This window comes from Manacus candei, unplaced genomic scaffold (assembly GCF_025592945.1).
Source record: "Manacus candei isolate 608988 ecotype Guabito, Panama unplaced genomic scaffold, ASM2559294v1 h1tg000010l, whole genome shotgun sequence".
In the NCBI taxonomy this organism is placed as follows: domain Eukaryota; kingdom Metazoa; phylum Chordata; class Aves; order Passeriformes; family Pipridae; genus Manacus; species Manacus candei.
The window spans coordinates 4,488,230-4,509,569 of NW_026138058.1; the positions used below are offsets into that span (position 1 = coordinate 4,488,230).

A 21,340-nucleotide genomic window follows, 5' to 3' on the forward strand; every position below is an offset into this window, starting at 1 on the left:
TGTAAATGGTTAAGTTATAAAGTCATTCATTCAAAAATCCAAATATTTCAATGAAAAACCATATATAAAATGCAGTAAAACATAAATTACATTTAAAGGTCTGTACATGATTCATCCTGCAAATAGAAGCACAAAAACAGCACCTTGTACAGTATTGCTTATTTTGGTCTTCTAAAGTTCAAAGATCATTTTTACCAAAAAAGGCAGGAAAAAACATGGTTTCACATGCAATCCAGCAGTAATTGTGGTAAATCAAGTAAGTCTATAACCCCGCAAAAAACCCAAGACTTTCACAATGTAGAAACATACATGTGGAGCCATTTTCTGTACTTGATAACCAATATGCAATTAAAGTTGGATTTATTAAGTTAGTGCACACCTATAATATCCCCTACAATATCCCCATTTTTGGTTAACAGTGTATTAAGGCTGTTTGCTGCTGAAAATACACAGCAGAGAAGGAATACTTTCATCCACAAATGCAGTCAGATGATCTCATTCAGAAGCTTCTCTCACAGTCATTCACTGGAAGTGATGAAAGAAATCCATCCTCTCTCCTCTCACGTTTTTCCACAAGATGTTGTGGATGCTCTAAGTTTATGTGAGTTCAAAATCATTTGGATAAATTCATGGTACAAAATTCCATCAAGGGCTATTAAGCAGAAAAAAAAATAAAAATCCACTTCTGGATTGGGAAGTCACTAAGTCACAAATTGCTGGAGGCTGGGGAGGTACCCTGGGGAAATTCTACAAGGGAAATTGCCCTTGCAGTCTGCCCCTGGGCAGACATTATCGATGGCCTTTCAAGACATGCTACTGGGCTGGACAGACCTGTGCTCTTACTCAGCACAGTCAGTTTTATGTTCCTTTTCCCTACTTTTGTTGTTATGGTAATACAAACATGGATCACTTCTCTCAGCTTTTTTTTCTCAGACTCAAAAAAGCAAACAACAATCCCATGTCCATTATTACATCAAAGAGATAAATACTACAAACTAAGCTGTCCATCACAGCCAGGGTGTTTCTTTATGCTTAGAGCAACTCTGCAACCATAGTTGAATTCCTTTTTGTGTTACTGGCTTAAGCATAATTCACTAGCATCACACTCACATATCATGATATACACGATGTGCAATGCTACTCTGCAATATGTTGCACAGCAACAGTACATATCTGAAAAGCAGCTTCTTTCAAGAACTGTAGGACAGTAAAAAAGATTAAACCCAGCAATTCTATACCATCATATTTGCAAAATCCAGTGGTGGTAATGGTCAGTAAACCCGGTATATCATTACTGCTGCACTTTACATTGGTGTTGCTTTTTTAGTTTAGTTTTAGTCAGATCAAAATCACTCTATTAAGCCTAAGGATCTACTGTCTCCATGCATGGAAGCGATGTGGGGCTCTTACTAGTGAGGCCAAATTCCTTAGGCTTCTGACTGGATTTCTGCCTCGTCCATCTGCAGTGTGTCATTATCACCCAGCAATTCTGTTTCAGGCACGGAGCTCTCTTCCTCCTCCTCCTCCTGGACAGGGTTCTGGGCAATATCTTCCGTTCCATTGTGTGTGTCATCTGTGCCTTCTGACAGCAGAGCAGCCCTGTCGGCCACCGACGCGTTGGAAGGCGCCGTCGTTACGTAGCCTGTGCTGGTGGATCCGCTCCCGCTGTGGTGGGAGCCTGGTTTGGGAATGATCTGGGGAGGCATCTGCTGAGGAGCCATTTGCATTGGAATTTGGACAGGATAAAAATTTGGCAAGTAAGCACCATAGGCGGGCATTGGCTGGTAACCATTGACTGGAATGTAGAGCTGCGGAGGTGGGACCATAGGTCTCATCTGGCCTTTCATTTGTATGAACTGAGGTTGAGGGAAGGCTGGAGTTTTCTGCTTTGGTCCAATGTATCTAGCGTTGCTGACATTGCTAACAGGGCTTGTGCTGAGGGAACTTGTTTGCGTGGTGTTGCTCGCCCCAGAAGTTTGCGCTGAGCTGTTGTAGTTAGAAAGATTTCCCCATGTTCTTAGTCTGTTATGTATATCTTTAAATCTTGGTCTTCTGTTGGGAAATTCATTCCAACACTCCAACATCAAAGTGTATATCCACGTGGGGCAGTCATCGGGACACGGCAAAATCTGTCGGTTCCTGATCATCTCAATGACATCCTGGTTGGAATAACCACAGTAAGGCTGCAGGCCATAGCTGAAAACTTCCCACAACACGACTCCGTATGACCATATATCTGAATCAATAGAAAACTTGCCATACATAATAGCCTCAGGGGACATCCACCGGATAGGAAGAAGGGAATTTCCCATCAGTTTGTAGTAATCAGCAGCATAAACTTCCCTGAAAAGGCCTAAATCAGATATTTTCACATTCAGTTTATCGAACACCAGTATATTTCTAGTGGCCAAGTCCTTGTGGACAACATGGTGGCTTGAAAGATATTCCATTCCTGCAGCAATCTGAGTCACAATGTGGAAGAAGTCTGCTGGTTCCAGAGTGGATTTTACTGTCTTGTCATCATCGGTGCTGCCAACATCTGAATGGGGAGATCTCATCACTAAGAACTCATGGAGGTCACTGTGGGAACAATAACTGAATATCATACTTATAGGTTGCTCCTTGGTCACTATTCCCAGCAAACAAACAATGTTTGGGTGCTGTAATCGTGATCTCATCATTGCCTCATGTTTAAATTCTTCACGAAGAGCCAGTTCTGCTTTGTCTTTAAGCGTCTTGATGGCAACAGCTTGTGTCTGTTCACCTGGTGCTGTACCAAAAAGATGACCCTTGTAGACTTTGCCAAACCTCTCCTCTCCTAGTTCCTCCATGAAACGCACAGTGGACAGATTAATTTCTTTAAGCTTAGCCTGAAATGAAGTAAAGACAGTCAGTAAAATATCATAGTGTTTCCTAAACAACCATTATTAAAGCAAATCTCCCAGTGGCTAGATGTCCAAATGCAAGACAAACTGGGCCAAAATGACTTTTCAGGGGTTTTTTGTATATTCACATCAGTGTATTGATTTTACAGTTAACCTTGAAGTGAGTTATAATATTATCAGAAGTGTAAATTGAATTGTGCTGCAAGATAATGAGAATAATTACTTCTACAAAGGAGTGGCCATATTTCCTGCAAGCTAAATGAATAATGGGTTCAGAGTAAATCTGGCAAAGGATGACACCTATTAACTGCAGTTGTACTTGCCCTACAGACCAGCCCAGAGCTACTCAGTGGAGGTCTGTCAGAAAAGCACTGGCTGAGGAGATGGAAGCCTCAGATTGAACTGAAACATCCATTCCAGCAGAAGGAGGAACAAAACCTCTCTCTTTCAGTTCGGCAGTAGCAGATCCACCCTTTTCCCTCTGTTACACTACAGGAATGGCCCCTGCCCATGGGCAGCAGTGTACAGTACCCCTGCTGAAAAACCTCATGTCAGCCCCAATGAAGAGGGGGGTGCAACTGGAGCAGAAGGAAGAAGGAATTTCTCCCTGGTACTTGAAGGAAAAGGCTGCAAATCCAAGAGTGAGAAACCCCCAGAGCCTCCCTCCTGTAGCTGGGAGGGAAAGAAAGGGAGTTTGTGATGGTGTTGTAATGGATCCATCCTGACCAGCATGGAATGGAGGAGTCCCTGACAGAGCAAGGTGCAGCTGGCACAGCTTCACACACACAGCACTGCAGCATGAGGGAGTAGGGTAGGCTGGAAAGAGGCTTTAACAGGTGATTTGGGAACAATCTCTGATTTTAGTGGCCAGCAGACTGTGGACTGGGCCAGAAAATTTGCAGCACAGTCCTGCTCAGCCATTAAACCTACCCTTTACACAAAAAATCAATCCAATTTGCTACAATTGGTCATATTCATCAAATATTCTACAGTTTCCTGAAGAGATGTTGTTCAATTGTTCCAAAGTGAGCATTGCATTTTAAAGCTTGCATTTTGTAAATGCTGTGATTAAAAATTAAACATTAGCACTGAACAGGACTTCAGCACAGAGATCAGTTGTTTGGCCCAGAAAATCCTGTGCAGGAGCTGACTTCTGCAGACAGGAGTTCAAAGCCATTTTTGTTTCACCATCCTTTGCGATACTCAGCCTTTGAAAGCGTTGTACCCCATCTCAGCTCCCCATTCAGTTATGGATCAGAACAACAGCTGTCTTGAGCTGATGGATTAGACAAGAAACCCCACTGTGCACCACGCTTTAAACAAGCAAACTGGCCATGTCATTATCAGCAGCAAAAAGAAGCTGCAGGCTGCAGACTGGATCAGACATAACAACATTTCCAGTCACTGCGACAACAGGCAGAATGGTGACTGACAGGTAAGGACAAATGCCATAAAAAGCTTTGTACTGAAAGCTGTCACACAAGGCTGGGATTTCTAGATACAGCTAGCAGGTGTAAGGATTGTTTTTCCCTGAAATAGATGGTCTGCATAGCATGAAAATTAGGTCCCCTACAACACGGCTCAGTTTGAACACAGACAACCTGAGACAGTTAAAATCATTACAGTTCAGAAATACGTGGGCCTGAGCAAATTCTGTAAGAAATACCTGTTTGTGTTGATTAATGAGAGGCATTTCCATGTCCTGGCTGGGAGATGCCATCAGCTGGCGACGCTGTGGTGTAGCAGCAGATGCCTTCTGCTTGTTTCTGCACATACACACCAGGAAGAAAAGGCAGGCTATCACCAGAGGAATGGCTATGCTGGGAACAAGGATGTAGAGGATTCCCATTTTGCTGTTGTCATGTGGACCTGCCGAGCACAGAAAGGTTCATTGCTTACAATAAGTATTTTAAAGACATTTTATAGTTAAGCAAATTATTATGACTATTAATACTATATTTTAAACAAAAAGCAAACCACATCTCGAAAACAGAAGTCACACTACCCTCTCCCCCTTCTCCATAACTTTCCATTAATTATTTCAAAGAAGCTTGATTGGACATAGCAACTAGCAGTATGAAGGTAGACTAGGAGCCCCACATTTAATGTGTTGACTGTAACAGTATTTGGTTAATTTCACCTTTTTTTTGAGGCTTCCAGTTATGGAAACTACAGAATACAGACCAGAGAATCACTGCATTATTTTGTTCAGGGTATAAAAAACCAGCAGTCTCTGTGACAATGTATAAAGCAGTGATAAACCCCAGCACAACATTGCAGTCTGGCCCTCTCTCACAGCTTCAGCCATTTTATCAGCACTTTGCCCATTCTTTACTTCCACTGATACTACTTCTGCCCAGAATAAAACAAATCTCACTTCTCATTAGCAGAGATATTATTTGTTCTGTACTTAATAAAATTAAAGTGCTTTTATGTTGAGTGAGACAGAAATGAAAGAGCCATCAATACACTTAGTAAGACTGTTCTTTACCTTCCTAAAATTATTTTTGTCTTAATATTTAGAGACTCTAGAAAAGCACAGAGATGTCCAAAATGTTCTCTGGAACTGCCTGGGATGTTTTCTGTAACCTGTGGTTTTGCTATTTGTGGCAACTGCTTTCACCACAACCACATCCCAGTGTTATCTTTACACCATGTTACACGCCATGTAGAAATTTATTATAAATGTCAAATCATGTTACTGTAAAAAAGAGAAGTAACTAAGAAATTCCATATTAGTTCTGAGCAGTTTTAAAGATCCAGGCAATCCACTTTTATGGCTTCCATGATATATACCTCTTGCTGCAGGAAACATGATTTTCTTCCTAATGAAGCACGGTAATAAGTCACTTTGTCATGCCCAAAGACTGTTAATGTGTGAAGTCTGTACTAATACAGGGAACTGAGTGGAACAGTATTAAGCTGTGAGAGCTGTGGTTTTTATTTTTGCAATCAGTTGTGCAGTACAGAGCCACTAGCAGCTAATGCAGGACTTTTCTGATAAGATCATCTCTTTTATGCCATCTCTGCTTCTGCACTTCAAATGGTTTGTCTTTCCCACCAGGCATGGTGTTATATCTCCCTCTACAGGATCTGAAAATCCTTGCTGCCTGCAAGATGTCACACAGAACAAAAGCAATATAGCCTTGAGTAGCATGAGCAAATCAAACACATATAGGTGTTTTCCATGTCCAATCTGGCATTTGACAAGTCAAAATACAAACTGCAGCATTATCATGAATTATTATCTCAGACTAAGCCTCCAATATGTAACCAAAAAGTGTCACATTATCTCAGTTACAAGCTCTGATCTCCAGAAAACATTAAACCCCACAACTGAAAACAAAGCTACTGCAAGTTAAACATTCAAAACCATAACCCCCTTAAGTGAATCGCAGTAATCAGGAGCATTCAAAATTACACAGGGTTCAGAACAGTAGTAGGGGATAAAAGAAAGAGAATACATACTACAAGAAGGTATGTCACACAGTTCCATGCGTACGTTTTTATTCTTTGTGAAACACCAGGGACCATCCATCTGACCTCCAGGATTTCGACAATACGCATGTCCTCCGCCTAGCTCTGGAAACTGTGTGCTTGTCAGATCGTGGTTGTGGGGACTCTGGGAGTCCCAGAGCTGGCAAGTGTGGCCAGACTTGGTAACGCTGACCGTCCCTCTGTAGTCCGCTCCAGAGCCGTTGTAGCACTGATGATCTGCAACACAGGGTTTGGCAAAGTGTTTTAAAAACCCAAACAAACAAGACCAAAACTGTTGAGGCCCACACACCATGTATGCAAAAAAAGTACTTAAATTTAGGTGCTTCAGGGCTTAAACAAAAGGTGTTTGGTTTGAAATTTCAGCTCTGTGCGCTTTTACACCCAGTTAATTCTGCATTCTCTCTTGGAGTGTCTCAGCTCTGTGGCTACACACACACAACTATTTCTAATTTTAAATGCAAGTTGAGACTAAGGAATATGTATGGACCTTTAGCTACAGAACATGATAAATTAAAAAGAATCAGAAATATGAGTTCCACTTCAGGAACTCAGTCTTCAGGAACTTCAGTCCTCAGATGTCAACAGTGTAAACATCCCACCACTTTTATTTCTCATCTTCCCGTCTTCTTCACACTGCTCACTTTCTATAGAAATTAGTACTGTGTTTTCTAATGCCTCTTGCCCACTTTTCCTTATTTTCTTCTTTAGGAAAAAAAAGTATTCAGTCTTTTCTTCTCTTTAGATGCATCATTTTCATATCTGCTGGCCCCACATCTTTATTCTTTTTTTGCTGTTATCCTCTCTTCATAGTCTTTAAATGCTTGTCTTCCACATGAACCATCTGAACTGAATCATGCATTTTCCTACATGTTTGCAACATTACCTTCTCCATTTTTCTGATCTCTCCAGCCCTCAGGAATGCAGCTCTTTCAAAACCACCGTGTATTCAAGCTGCAGCTGTTCCACCAGCAGCAGCACCATTGGCTCTGAGGATCATGGACAACTTTTGCCAGACTTTTTATTGGTTTTGTTTTCATTCCTTTTGCTTGATATCTCTTCCCTGGCCAACTTGCCTCTGTCATGGTTTTCTCCATTGCTTCTACTTCTCAGCTACACTACATTATTAACTTGTAAGCACATAGCTAGTTTTCCACGGCCACCTTTATGCCATGACTCCTGCTCCTAACTGTGGACTCAGACAACGAATATTTAGAATAATCTTATCACACTTTGAACTTTAAACAGCGTTGGTCTCTTGGGGTTTTCTTGTTGAATATTTTAGGGGCCTAATTGCTATGAAATGGAGTAGTCAGAAAAATCGTCCGAACATAATTAGTGACAACAGAGCAGCCTGCCTAATCCTGGATGTAAATATAAATTCATGAAAGCAGGATAAATGTTTTAACTCATCGTATGTGTGTAAATAAAGACAGTTACACCCCACATGAGATTTACAGGATTACTATTCTTGTGGATTTCCATATAGAAGGAACGAACATACTGTTCCATTTCTTAACACATCTTGCAGTGACACTTCAACAGACTGTTTGATGTTTATTGATAGGCAAACAGAGCTCACAGATGCATGGGGTGGCTCACCCAAAAAGGTAAGAACTGAGCTTTGGGTGGAGGAAACACGCTGCTGCCCCTTGCAAATCTGTATCAAACTGGCTGTGTGAACACAGAGTTTTATAGCCCATGGTGGTTGACATAATCCTTTTTGGTATTAAGCAGCATCCTTTAGGCTTCCTTGCTGTCCTAACTGTACCTTACAACAGTGCAAGATCATGGTCAGTGCTAACAAGATAGAAGCAGTGTTGTCCAGTACAGCTGTGCTTTCCCTACAAAAGGAATGGCTGATAAAACAGTCTTCCAGACTCAAGCCAAGGAAGCAACAAACTCTTATTTTTTCCCCGTGAGGAAACACCCAGACTTACATCGGCTGAGCCTCTCCACAGGGATCCCAATCCTTATGCAGTTGGCAGCTTCCAAGGTGTCAGGTCGTGGGAGGTCCTCACACTTAGGCAACTGCAGCTGCATCAAGATGAGGGGGTTTGACCTAGCAATGTTGTACTCCTGCCTGCAGAGATCGTTCTCCAGAACTTCGCATTCATCCCGGCACAGTTCCCGGGGCTTAGGGGTCCGGGAGCGCTCGTCACACAGGGGGAACACGAAGTGGCAGAAGGATGGGATGGCGAACTGGGAGCACTGGTCGGACAAGTGCGTGGAAGTGCCAATCATGGTAAACGCAGCTGCAAAGGGACAAAAGTACTGCTTAAGCACCGATTCGCAAAAAAAAAACCATGTCATTTGCCTTTAACAACTTTCATCTTTCCTTGAGGGTCTGAAAGCCCACTGAGCAACAGGTAAATGAGGCCATTTCTGCTGTAAAGGAGAGCTGACAAATGCAGAAAGAAAACCCAGCATCCCAGTGTCCCTCTGACTTCTTCACAGAGCTTGTAGGACTACAGTTCTTAGGAAGTTACCCATGTGACTACCATTGCTCAAACTACTGGCCTTGGCTAATTTTAATTTAAAAGCATAAAGAGCAAAGGCAAGATACACCTGACATGTTCCAAAGTTCCTAATTAGGTAAAATCTGAACAAGGATCACCTAAATTCTTCCTCCTGTGAACATTTTGATCAATAAACAAAGTGTTTTTCAAGTCTTGTCTGGCAAAAGGAAGTGTGCCATTGGTATTTAGGGAGACACTGTTATTAACAGGCATGAGAAGCCTAACAGGTAACAGTTTGGGGAAAATGAATACAGTGAGTCCCAGCACGCTGATCACATTAAGATGAATGTCATAACGAATCGGGAACATAATTCTCCCCTTCAGCTCTCAGCACCTACAAGCTAAAATTTATTTCAAAGTTTCCTTGCATGTTGTAAAGAAAAGACAAATACGTGCGTGCATCATGTATCTGGTGCTGAGTCAAGCTTTAAATGTAGGAACATTTATTCACCCAGTAAAGCATAATTTTTGAGTGAGGTTTGCTAGACTGCATGTTTCACCAATTCAGACTGTAAAAAGAAAGGAAATGTCATTCAGCAGCCCATTTACCACCTACAATTAAATTCTTTCCCTCTTGTCCCCCTCTCTCTTTTCAACCTTTCAATTTCTGGCTGGCACATGCTATCACAGAGTCTCCTGCCTCTTCCTAAACACCAAACATGCAGCAAGCAGCCCCAGATCCAGCCTTTCATACTGTTTACACATTTGTTTATAATTATTCATAAATATTAACAGAGGAATATAACTATTTTTCAGTCATGTAGGGAATACTGCATGCAAGCACAGCATTAGGCCTCAGAATGTATCTGTGACACACGCTTGTCCCAAAGACTAACAGGGAAAAAATAAAACTGGAAGACTGAAGTAGTCAGTGTCGACTATTTGAACCTCCACACTGAATTTTGTGAAGGCATTGTGTTACAGAATTTCGATCGACAAAGGGAACAGGAAATCCAGAACGAAAATTCCCCACAGATGCAACCTTGCTAAATGTTCCTGGCATCGGGCAGTAGGTGTCACCACTTCCCATGCACACTGGAGCACAAACACTTCCATCAAAAACTGTGCTTAGGAGGTACAGGCAAAACTATAAGCAAAATCTCAACAGCAGTTATTCAGTACTTTTTTTTTTCTTTTACCTAACAAGGTACTGCAATTTCAAAAATACACTCTCATTTGGGTAGAGAACAGCCAGTCTTGCATTACTTGTTTTACATAAGAGTCATAAGAACCAATAATTCTATGAAATCCTCAGGATCATTTTTCATAAAGCATTTGGTATGACCTTCAGATGTAGATAGTTTGAAAATGCTGCATTATTAACAGATTAATATTACGGCCTAGCTAGGCACTGGGTAGCTCTACATGGTGGTTCATAGCATGTTTCTGAAAAAGAACAGTCCCTTCAGAAATTCTCCTCAGCTCCAGAACAGTGAATTCCAGCCCTCAGCCACCAAAACCTAACCAATAATTGGTGGTAATAGGGAACCAGAAGCCTGGTCATCAATGCCCAGGTTACATATTCCAGAAACAACACAACTTGATCAATGCATATTTTCTGGATGATATCAGGTTTTGGTTGTTGGATTTTTTTAGGTTTGGTTGGGTGTTTTTTTTTTTTTTTTTTTTTGAAAAGGACATTATCAACCTAATTCCAGAGTTACAGAGTTAATAATTTCAAAGAGTTGAACATTTCCATATTGCTGAAAAACATCCAAACAGGACAGAGATTAAGTCATTGGGAAAAAGTTGTATCAAAAGTATGCATTAATTGATGACATAATGGTTAAAGAGGTTGGAATGACAACAGAGTACAGGAGAAAGGAGGGAGGGGGATGAGCTATAATAGCACAAGGAAAGCTCAGCACCTGGACTTTACCAGTCCCAGAATCCAATTACCATCTCAAGAACAGACAAAAAAACTCTCTGGGATTTCTGGCTTGCCAGAGACCTTAAGGCAATATCTTTAAGGCAATATCTTTAAGGAGTTAGAACTGACAAGCAACATTAAACTCCTTTTGGTTTAGTTATGCTGAAGTTGCAGAGTCAATTAGTGAGCTATATCTGGCCAGATGCAATAAGCTCCTGCTGGACTGAGTTAATTTGCTATATATTATGATAAACAGTGTGCTCTACTCCATGGATTCATTTCCTTGCTCTGCTTGTGTACATCAGAGTCACAGCTGCTAATGTCAGCCAACAGATCCAATGAAGAAAACCCATGCTGATGTACAGCCCATTAAAAGTCATTAAGATTTTGGATGCACATTTGTGTCTCTGTACAAAAAATATGCTCAGAGAAAGATTAAGCATAGCCAGAGCACAGGAAGGTCAACTCTTGTTTTATATAAACCAGCGTGAAGTCCAGACTCTGCCAGAATTATGCAATAAGAAAGGAAACTCAGGGGAAAAGCCACCCTACATTTTTCAAGACAATAAAAAATCAGTACTTTTTCACTATATCACAAATTAATTAAAAAAAAAAATCTTATTTTGAATCCATCGTGTAAAAATCTCCAGTACAAACCAGAAGCCGTTAAAAAGTCAGCGGTCTGACATTTTACCTCATGACACAGAAAAAGCTTTTACGCATTGCTTTCACACATTACAGCAGATACTCATCTTCCTTGCTCCAAATTTTGCCAACTGCACAAGGTGGAAACGGGCTCACCTCCTCTAAACCTTAACACAAGGATGCCTTAGTCACTGACTGACGAAACTGGGAGGATGACGGTGCTATTTTTACCTAAACTGGATACTCTCAGTAATGTGGTTGGTTTTGGGGTTTTTTTTGAGGCTAAAGAAATGTGTAAGCTTACCAGTAATTCGGTTTTCAATTTCCCCTTGCATCTGGAGGGAGTCCACGTAAATGGTCCTGTTTCCGATGATTCGAGCACATGCAATCCCCCTGTACGGCTGACAGAACCCATCTTCGTGGTAATCTTCCCTGCAAAAGACATGTTAGGATTTTATATGCAAATGTCTAGCTGCCCCCAGTGTATTTTTACATAACGTATTCTTATAAAAGTAGGAAAACTCAAAATACTGTAAATCTGAAGTCGTTCCATTCCCCGGGTGCAGCTTTCTCCTCCAATTCTCTCTACGCTACCTTAAAGTATTAATGAGGGACCCTGTAAATAGCTCATTACAGAAAGAAGTAAAACAAAACCTGAGATTAATTTAAAAATCATATATTACTAATAATTGGATTTGACAGATGAATCTATTAAAAAGCCTTTAGACTGAAACAGTAACATAGATCTTATTATATGTCCCTATGCAATTTTGGCATCCAGCTGTACACTGTAAAATTAGGCAGTTTGTTCTCTTCTCCCACTTCTTTCACCCATTCTTCATTTCCTGTAGTTGATAGCAGAAGAGATCTTGCCAAGCTTGAATTAAAACATGAAATAATTTTGAACTTTGAATTAGGTAAAGAGAATAAAAAGTAACCAAGGTCATAACCTCTTTTCTCTGTAGTGAGAGTCAGTGCCAAATTTCTCTTTCAACATATATTTTAATACAGTTTTCAATTCAATGAGGCTTTGGGCCTTTCACTCCCTTACATCAACACAAATATTTTGGCACGAAAGCCCTAGCCTAAAGGCTCAGTGGTTCAACACTTCATCCCCAAAGCCCTTGTAAATAATACAGAGCTGATCTGCAGATCATAAGTGTCAGAGAAATGAAAAGAGACTTCAGAGAGAGAGCATGCTCAGAGTCAATATCCAGTATTCCCTGGGCTTCCTCTGTACTAGGATTCATTAGCCTGATGGATTCACATTATGTCATTTACTGCATGATGGGCAAAATGTAGGTATAAAACATAATCTAGAAAACTGTGACTCCAGAGCAGGGCATCTAAAAACGTAATCAGCTTCTGCAACTGAACTGTTTGAAAGCCTGAGATACCTCTGCAATACCAGCAATTTTTCAAGTATGACTTCAGTACTCCTCTGCACTTTGTACTTTTGTTACCTTTGGGTATCAACACCTCTTCTGGCCACCCATGCTTCCACGCCTCTTACAAATACCAGTATTTCTTAAAGTGTAAACTCTCTGGCAGGGGAAGGTTGAGCAGTATTGTCTGTACAGCGCAGCCAAAAGCTGGAAGCACTGACCACCTTTACTCTTCCTGTACTCCCAAGAAAGGCAATGATTTAACAGGACTCTATCCATCACATAAACTGCTAGATAAACCATGGTGATACTAAGTGCCTCATGCAGTTGTTATGCAGATCTGGCCTTTATTTCCTATCAGAATATGATTGTTAAATATTCATAAAGCAACATTTTGTCTACAAACCCTGAAACAAGTTCTGTTTCCACAAAGATATGTAAGTTTTTGATTATGGTGGATGAAGTAGAGGAGTCGTCTTAGGATCAACTACTCCCTGCAGTAACATTCTTTCATTCTTAAAATCTGTTATTTTGCAACAATTGCATCGTGCCAGAAGTTACAAAAATCAAAACATCAAAACATTTTTTCTGTGTCTGTTTTATGATCCTTGACCACCTCAATAGGAAGTCAGCAATTCCCACAAGGATCTGAATGAATATGAAACCTCCAGTTGACCTCTTTCCCAAAAGTAAATTCATACCCTTGTCCTGCAGAACAAAGTCTGCAATGAAACACTGCAAATTCAGTAATGTCTTACTGAAACTGTATCTCACACTTCAATTCTCAGTTCAGGGTTCTCTTGCCAGCATTAAAAAAAAAAAAAAAAAAAAAAAAGAAGCACTCAAAACAGCATGGGTTTGGTGACAAAAGCAGTGTGATCTCTTACTTAGTTTATTTATTTCTGTCAGGAACTTCTAAACACAGCTTCGATACTATAAATACACACATATGTTCCCCGCTCCCATGTTATAGTCAACTGCTGATTAAACTAAACTGGATATGACCATTACCATGGACACAAGCAAAAGTAAACAGTAACCTGATGTCAGTTACTCTGACAAAAGCTGGGCTGTTACTCTACATGCATCTTCCTCAGGCCAGGAAACTCAGTGAACGCCGTTTGACTAGTACTACTGCCGAGAGGACAAAACTACGTTAGTCTTCTGAATAAAATATTTGATTTCAACAAAGCTGCAGAAGTGGCAGCACTAAGAGTCTCCTTACAGAGTACTCTGTTCTTCAGCTACAAGTACACTTGGCACACAGCAAAAAATCTGCAGCAAAAAGCAACTGGGGGGGAATCTGATAAAACAGCACAGGAGCAGCATCATGCTCAGTTCAAACAGGAGCCTTTGGAACCATGTGCAGCTTTGATTCACGCTCCAAAACATATGCCAGCAATTCAGTTGCTGATCAGAGAAATAATTAAAAGCTGCTGAAAATAGGCAGAAATACCGACTCTTCAATTTCCTGCTGCTTGAGCTATAAAATTTGCTCTGATCAAGAACCCTGGTGAAAGCAGAAATCTGACTCCACAAAAGGAATCCAGAAGAGTTCAATTTGTTCCACTTGCAGAAATCTTACAAGCTAACCACCACAGGTAATTTTGCCCATTTGTTCTTTATCTTCTGAATGTTTCAAGGCAGCACCACTTTTTTTACCTAGTGATTTTCTTCCATTTTTATAGGGTTTTGGTTTTGTTTTTTTCAAAATAGAGTCAGACCCACCCGAAGTGTTGATTTTTTTTTTTTTTTGCACCTTTGCTGGAAGGTGGCCCCAAAGGCAGTGCACCTGGAAACTGAATTTTCTCAGCATTCAGCTAGAGTGGAGGGAAGGTATATACTCTTACTGAAGGAACTCTCATCCCGATTACTTGTCATATGTTTGACCAGAGTTTGGATTTAAAAATAAAATTGTAAAGAATCTGACTTAACAGACCCTCTATTCCTAAAACCCCAACTTTCATTGCTTAGTATGAATGCCATTAGTTTTCCAGGCCCAGAAGGTGATCTGCCAGCACAATAAAGTTAAGAACTAGGCTTTCTGACATAAAACTAAAGCAGAGGAATCTTCTATCTCTGTTACACAAAAGTAAAACTGAAACACTGATACTACTTTTATGTACAACATGGAATTTGATTGGGTTTACCAGGTCTGGGAACATCTTGAAGAATGAAGTACTGATAAGCATTTACAGGTTCCTTATCACACATGCACTGCAACACCTGATTAAATACAGTCTGCCTTCAGGCTTGTGGGCAGAAGAAGTCTGTATGAAATAGATAATTAACCAAACAGTGTAGAAGAAAGATGCAGGTTCAGTGATACAGTGCCACTTCTCCCACTGACAGGAATCATAACTTGCAGGGATGTCTGGCTCTGTAAAGGAGAAATTGGAAGAACCAGGTGCCTCTGAACAGGAATAAAAGCATGCATGAATAGGAAACTCTCTAGATGGAGGTCATGGAACACTCCCATAAGGCAGATATCTGCTCTAGAGGTATATAAAGAGATTTCTAGGTGTCAGAGGAAAAAACATCGTTAACATCACCACCCCCACCCTCGTATTAAGCATTACTTTAATTTCACATGTGACACAGAAAGAACACTGAACAAAACACTACAAAAGAAAATATCTAGGAAACAAAGAGGCTGTTCCTCACCGAAAGCCTGAAATACTGAAAGAATACATCTGGGCACAATACACTGTATCCTATCTGTGTTGCACCACCTATTGTTTGCAACTGTCACAGCTGAACAGACCAGAGGGCATATGAAACAAAAAAGTTTCTCAGTAAAACAAAGGCCACCATGGAAACTCTTCGAAACTACAATCACCTCGTGAAACACTCAAGTCTGATGAGAGTTTTAAGTACATATTTAGTGCCCCTAGTAAGTGCAAACCTTGTGGTTTTGCAGAAGAATAAACACGTGAAGACCTAACAATTTCTAGCAAGGGTTCACAAAGGGAATTCTGAAAGCAGAATTGAGAGGTATCCACATATTCATGTGCTAGTGAGACATCTTTATTCTGATTGCATACCACAAGTTTTGCTTACAAAGACAGCAGAAACTTGTAAGTTAAGTCTACTATCCTGAAAATAGAAGAGACACAACAATGCAGCAGCCATAAAAAGAAACTCAGAAATCCTCCAGAAAACTCAGAGGGAATTTTGATTGAATACATCGGAAAAAAAAATCTCATTTAATAATACCCTACCAACCTACCCTAGCATTTATATGGAAGGACACATCCTCAGCCTACAATTTAGCAGAGAAAACAATGCTAAACAAATTCATAGAACATAACAGGATATTCCAGAGCTTAGCTTTTAAAAGGTAGTAGAAACTTTGTTACAGCAGTTTCCCACAGGCAAGTTGACTGCAATTAAAATTTCCAATAAATTTTCCCACAACAAATAACAAATCCAAAGTTTTAACCCTCTTTCCTGCTGTCCAGGGATTAAACAGTTTTAGTTAAGAACTGTTAAATACTGAGAATATTAGGACTCCGCCTCATATTTCATTACAACTGAAATGGCAAAGCAAGGACAATTGCACAGAAAACCACAATTAGACTGTGATAGATCAGTGAAAGGAAAAATTATTTATGTCATCCTATTTGCTATGGGTAGAGAAATACAACTTTTGGTATACGGTCACTCATCTTGTGGAAAAGTCTTGGGATTTTTGATAGTTACAACTTGAAAACTGATGTCAGAAGCTTTGTGAAGACAATAATTATGACTGACGGAAAGATCAGAGGGAAAAGGGCAGGCATCGTTTTTTCACATTATGAGTTTACTTAGCCCAGTGTGTAGCTACTTCATAAACAGAAAGCACACAAGTTAAATGACCTGCAATGCAACAAGAATAAAGGAGTAACTGGTTTATGTTTAATCGAAGAAAGGCAAATCACTCTGACTTGTTGGAAGGGCATTAAAAAGAGTCGCAGTAAAAAAATCAGGAGTTTCATTTTTTTAATATGTGTATGTATTCATGGTTTGTTTATACCGAATCTCAAAAATCAGGACCTCTTATAATGTTGCACTACAGCTGTTGTAATTTGTTACCCTTACTCTTGACATGATCATATCATAGTGCATGGGAGCAAACTCTATTCAAAAGAGGATAACTTTTCAATGGCTAAAATGAGTTTATGTCTCCAGATATTCCCAAAGAAACAGGTCACCAACAAGATCTGAGAGAAGAGAAAGGTGCTGCTTTTTCATATACTGTATCACATCTATAAAATTTGCCTCTTGTCAAAAACGTAGTAAATATATATTAATGTTACTGTAGAAAAACACTTGTTACTTTCTGGTCAGGTTTGTCTTCAGAGAAAACATCAAATAAAACACTCAATTCCTTGTTTCACCATGAAGTAAAATTCATCAGGAGGGTTGCCTTTTAAAGTAATAGTTACAATGGGCTATAAAATTGCTCTTTCTCATAGGCCTCCCATAGTGCACAGAACGTCAACAGAAGTTTTACTGCTGACATTCATGGCAACGGGACTGGGGTATAAATAATTGACAGAGGAAAAGAATGGAATATTTTAAAATAAGTATGGCTTGACCTATTAGTATCCACTGAAAGGCTGGGTTAATGCCAGCTGCTTCTGATGCCATCCATAATTTCTGCCCATATAGGCCAGAAATTCAGCAACTCACACAAACAGGTTGGAGATTTTAGCATAGTTTCCAAATCCCAGGTGTACAGGAAAACCTCAAAAAATCCCAAAACCCACCAACCATAAATCACCAAAAACTCCACACGGGCACACCTGTGCCCTGCCTGCTGAAGCCAAGATGTGAAAGGATGGCAGAGACAACTTGGCTGCTTCACTGGGGCCCTGCCTGCAGGGAGACTACCCTGCACCCACATCATGGGACACAGCCACAGGCTTCCTGCCCTGCCTGTATCCATTCTCCGAACAAACAATTCTGGCCATAGGTTTCTGCAAATAACCCACCTTTCCGGCACTTAAAATCATTGTTTGCACATCTTCACCTGTGTCTAAAGATCAGTGGCCCTGGGATATCAGGGAACACACATCAATGTAGTTAACACCTCAAAGAGAGACTTAGAGTAGTACAGTACAAGAGGGGTATAAAACTTTTCCTATACACTAAGGGAGTGCAAAAAATACTATCAGAAAAGAAGGCGTTTAGTGTTAAAAAGTAAAAAACTAACAAGCAGGGGAATTTGTATAAATAGTCATAGCTCAGTTGAAATCAATGGACCTATGACAATTTACACTCACCATGGATATGACCCGTGACTTCTGCTACCAGATGCTCATTGAGTGTAGCAATAGACCCAAAAAGCAAGATACAAGCATGCAACTTAGCTGAATATTTCTTGCTTTTTGTCTGAAAACTATACATCACAGAATCCTTAAAAAAATTCGCTGAAAGTCACAATTACTGAACAGAGCAATTGTGCTGCATTTGACTGGAATATTTATCTACTAGCTACTAAAAAAAGTACACTGTGAACTGAAACTCCAGACTCAATGTTTAAGATCAGTAAAAATACCCCACTTGACCTTTATTCTACTGGTTATATTAAATGATGATTTTTTTTCATATTAATCATAGGATTTGAGGCAGCATTTTAGGTAATAGATAGGGTAAGTAATTGTAATGTCATTTGTAAAAAAACAGCTACAAATGGACTTAGTGTTTGTGGCAATCTAAAGAAAAGTAGCTTGTTTGTCAAATGGCAACTTGAAACTTTACAACAACCTAATTTTTAGACTATTGAAATTATTTCTGCAAAGGGTTATAAAATCAGTATTTTTAAATACAAAACTCAGACTCCAAAGCCTATCTCTAAAGCATAGTCCAAATAATGCTTTAAACATATATTCTGATGCTACTGTGAAAGGAGGATTCTTTTAATACGAAGTATTTAAAAACCATTTAAACACAAAAAGGGGAGAGAAGATCAGTAGGGTTTAACCATGTACCTTCACTGAATCATGACCCAAATTGTACTCACTCATCAGTAGGCATTGCCTTAGATGGTGTCAGCACTCTTAGCTGAGCTGTGTCCTTGATAAAAGACACCACCATTCAATAATTTAAGTGGATAAACCCAAGAGAAAATGGCATTGCCTTTGTTTCTTTCACAAAAGTAATCCTCCCTCACTCCAACAAGAAAAGCACCCAGCCCTCACAGGCAAACGTGTATGAAAGAACTGAACACATAAAACTGCTCGGAATGCTCATTAGATAGCACTCCCTGCTGCTGTGGTTTGATGGCATCACATGCATTCACATATTTGTTACTGCTTCCCAAGTTTAGAAAAGCTTTCAGTGTACCAAAAAATGCTGCAGTTCCCAAGAACAGCAATCACCTACAGACATACAGGTGGCAGAATGGCTTTTACTACACTAAGATGGGTAAAACAGTCAAAGAAGAAAAACTAAACAGCATATCAATGTCCTGAGCTTCTGCACAAAAAAGGATTGTTCCTAGACGTATAACCAGCCACAATCCTCTGGTTACCACATGCAACTTCAAACAGATTATCTTATATTCTGCCAATAACATTCTAACTTTCTCGAAGGACATTTTCGTAAATTCTCCCTCTGCTTTCATAGGTGTCAGCACGTTGGGATGAAATCTTGAAATCAAGTGAGTCAGCTGGCAATCCAAGGAAGGTTGCAGGTCTGTTTCGCTGAGTGTCAGATATTTTTAACAGAAACATCTCTGTTGCAACCACGGATACTGGAAAATTGAGAAAAAAGCCTTCAGAAAAAATAATTTCAACATATGGGAACGTGAACCTTGCCATGCAGCATTCCAGCTTCTCACTCACCAAAGAAACCATTATGAGGTCCCCTCTCCACCCATTTTTTGTTGGTGTTTTGTTTTTTTTTTTTTAGGGCACGTTACTCCTCTCAGTGTGTTATGGCTGTGTAATAAATTGTCTTTTTCTGACACCTCCAAGGAAAGTCAGCAGGACCAGCAGACCCTCATTGAAAAGCCTCTAACAAGCAGGGAAGGAGGGAGGGGTGGGTGTCAGGGCTCACCAAGGGGACTGGTCTGGGAACTGGGGTCCCCTCTGACCCCTGGGAGTGGGTGGGCAAAGGGCAGCTCACCTCCCAACAGGCTGCTCCGACCTTCCCTAGTGTGAAGCTCACCCCACTCTACAAATGCCACCTGGGCCTAACCTGATATGGTCATTTAAAAAAAAAAAAAAATCGTGTAAGTTTTCAGGTGGATGCTAGTGCATTGTAATTTACCTAGAGAGACAGACTTTACGCACAAATAAAAATTTTACATTATTGTTTAGCTGATTTAAAGCCTCCGATGGGATTTCATACGTACGCCAAGAAGACAGGTAGGAGAGGTAGGAAGTCTTGAGAGAAAAGAAGACAATGAAAACATGGTCAAAAATAACCAGTTATATAAATCCAGAGAGAAGGGGAGGTTACAAGAAAGACAAAAGGGATAATTTAAAATAGAAAAATGAAATCTCATGTAAGTACCCTAAGGTTTCCATTTTGTTTTTTTTTTCTTGAATGATGGGAAATACAAGCCTTCTACCAAAGTGCTTCCTGGCTTTTTAGTAGAGGTTAAAAAGTTAAGATATTTTTGCACCAAAAAAAAATAAATTTGTTTTCAGAATTAAAAATATTTTAACCAACCATGCCATTACAAATGTGGTCACTTATGTAAGAATCTGAGCAAATGAAAAAAAATGAAAAAAACTGTACTGGCATTTTTCCCTCCCCTTCTTTCTTCTGTTTTTTTAAACAAAACAAATGTGGCTTTTCTATTTCAGTTACCACAGCCATTATACATCTGGTAGCAGAGAGCTTTGTAAAATAGCCAGAAGTTATCACAGCATCAGCTATAAATTGGTTACATAACTATATCCAAGTATTCATCTTCAAAGTCTTTTGCAGAGCATTTTTATTAAATCTACTGAAACACTGATACTTATAACCATATAACATTGAAGTGTCAGCGTTTCAGACTTAAGAAAAAATTAGCCTATTCCATTTATCTGAAAAAATCTTTAAAAACATCTAAGCGACAATAACAAATACTTGTTAGCTTCTCTGTTACTTTTTATGGATGCAATATGAACTAATTCTAGGCAATGTTGCAGAAAGTTACAGTTTGTGAATACTTCCCAATGTTAGAGACTATCTTCATAGCTGCTCTTTACTTCTTAGAACTTATCTGAGCTGTAGTGTTCCACGGTCCAAAGATAATTTTTAAATTATTTTTTTTTTTTAGTTCTAAACAAACGGTCAGATGTTTCAAAAGATGAGGCCAGAGAATTTTTCAATATTTCATTTCTCTTTGGGGAGGGGGGAGGGAAGTGAAGGTACTTCAATGCATCCAGAGGAGGACAACAAAGCTGATGGAAGGGCTCGAAGGAATGTACAAAGAGGAGCAGCTGAGGACTCTGAATTTGGCTACGTTTGGGGAGAAGGACACTGAGGTGTGACCTGACCGCTCTCTACAGCTTTCTCAGGATGGGAGGAGGAGAGGGAAGTGCTGGTCTGTTCTTCCTG

General features: G+C 39.9%; 1 protein-coding gene across 2 annotated transcripts in view; it reads right to left on the reverse strand.

The window, feature by feature from the left end:
• Positions 1-343: 343 nt before the first annotated feature.
• ROR2 (receptor tyrosine kinase like orphan receptor 2) overlaps positions 344-21,340 on the reverse strand; it is a 145,271-nt gene continuing 124,274 nt past the window's right edge. For both annotated transcript variants that reach the window (XM_051777419.1, XM_051777420.1), the window contains exons 5-9: positions 11,719-11,846; positions 8,321-8,635; positions 6,354-6,599; positions 4,552-4,754; positions 344-2,870 (exon numbers count right to left, since the gene is read on the reverse strand). In XM_051777419.1, coding sequence (XP_051633379.1) covers positions 1,428-2,870; positions 4,552-4,754; positions 6,354-6,599; positions 8,321-8,635; positions 11,719-11,846 — 2,335 coding nt within the window. In that variant the 3' untranslated portion in view covers positions 344-1,427. The remainder of the gene's footprint in view (positions 2,871-4,551; positions 4,755-6,353; positions 6,600-8,320; positions 8,636-11,718; positions 11,847-21,340) is intronic.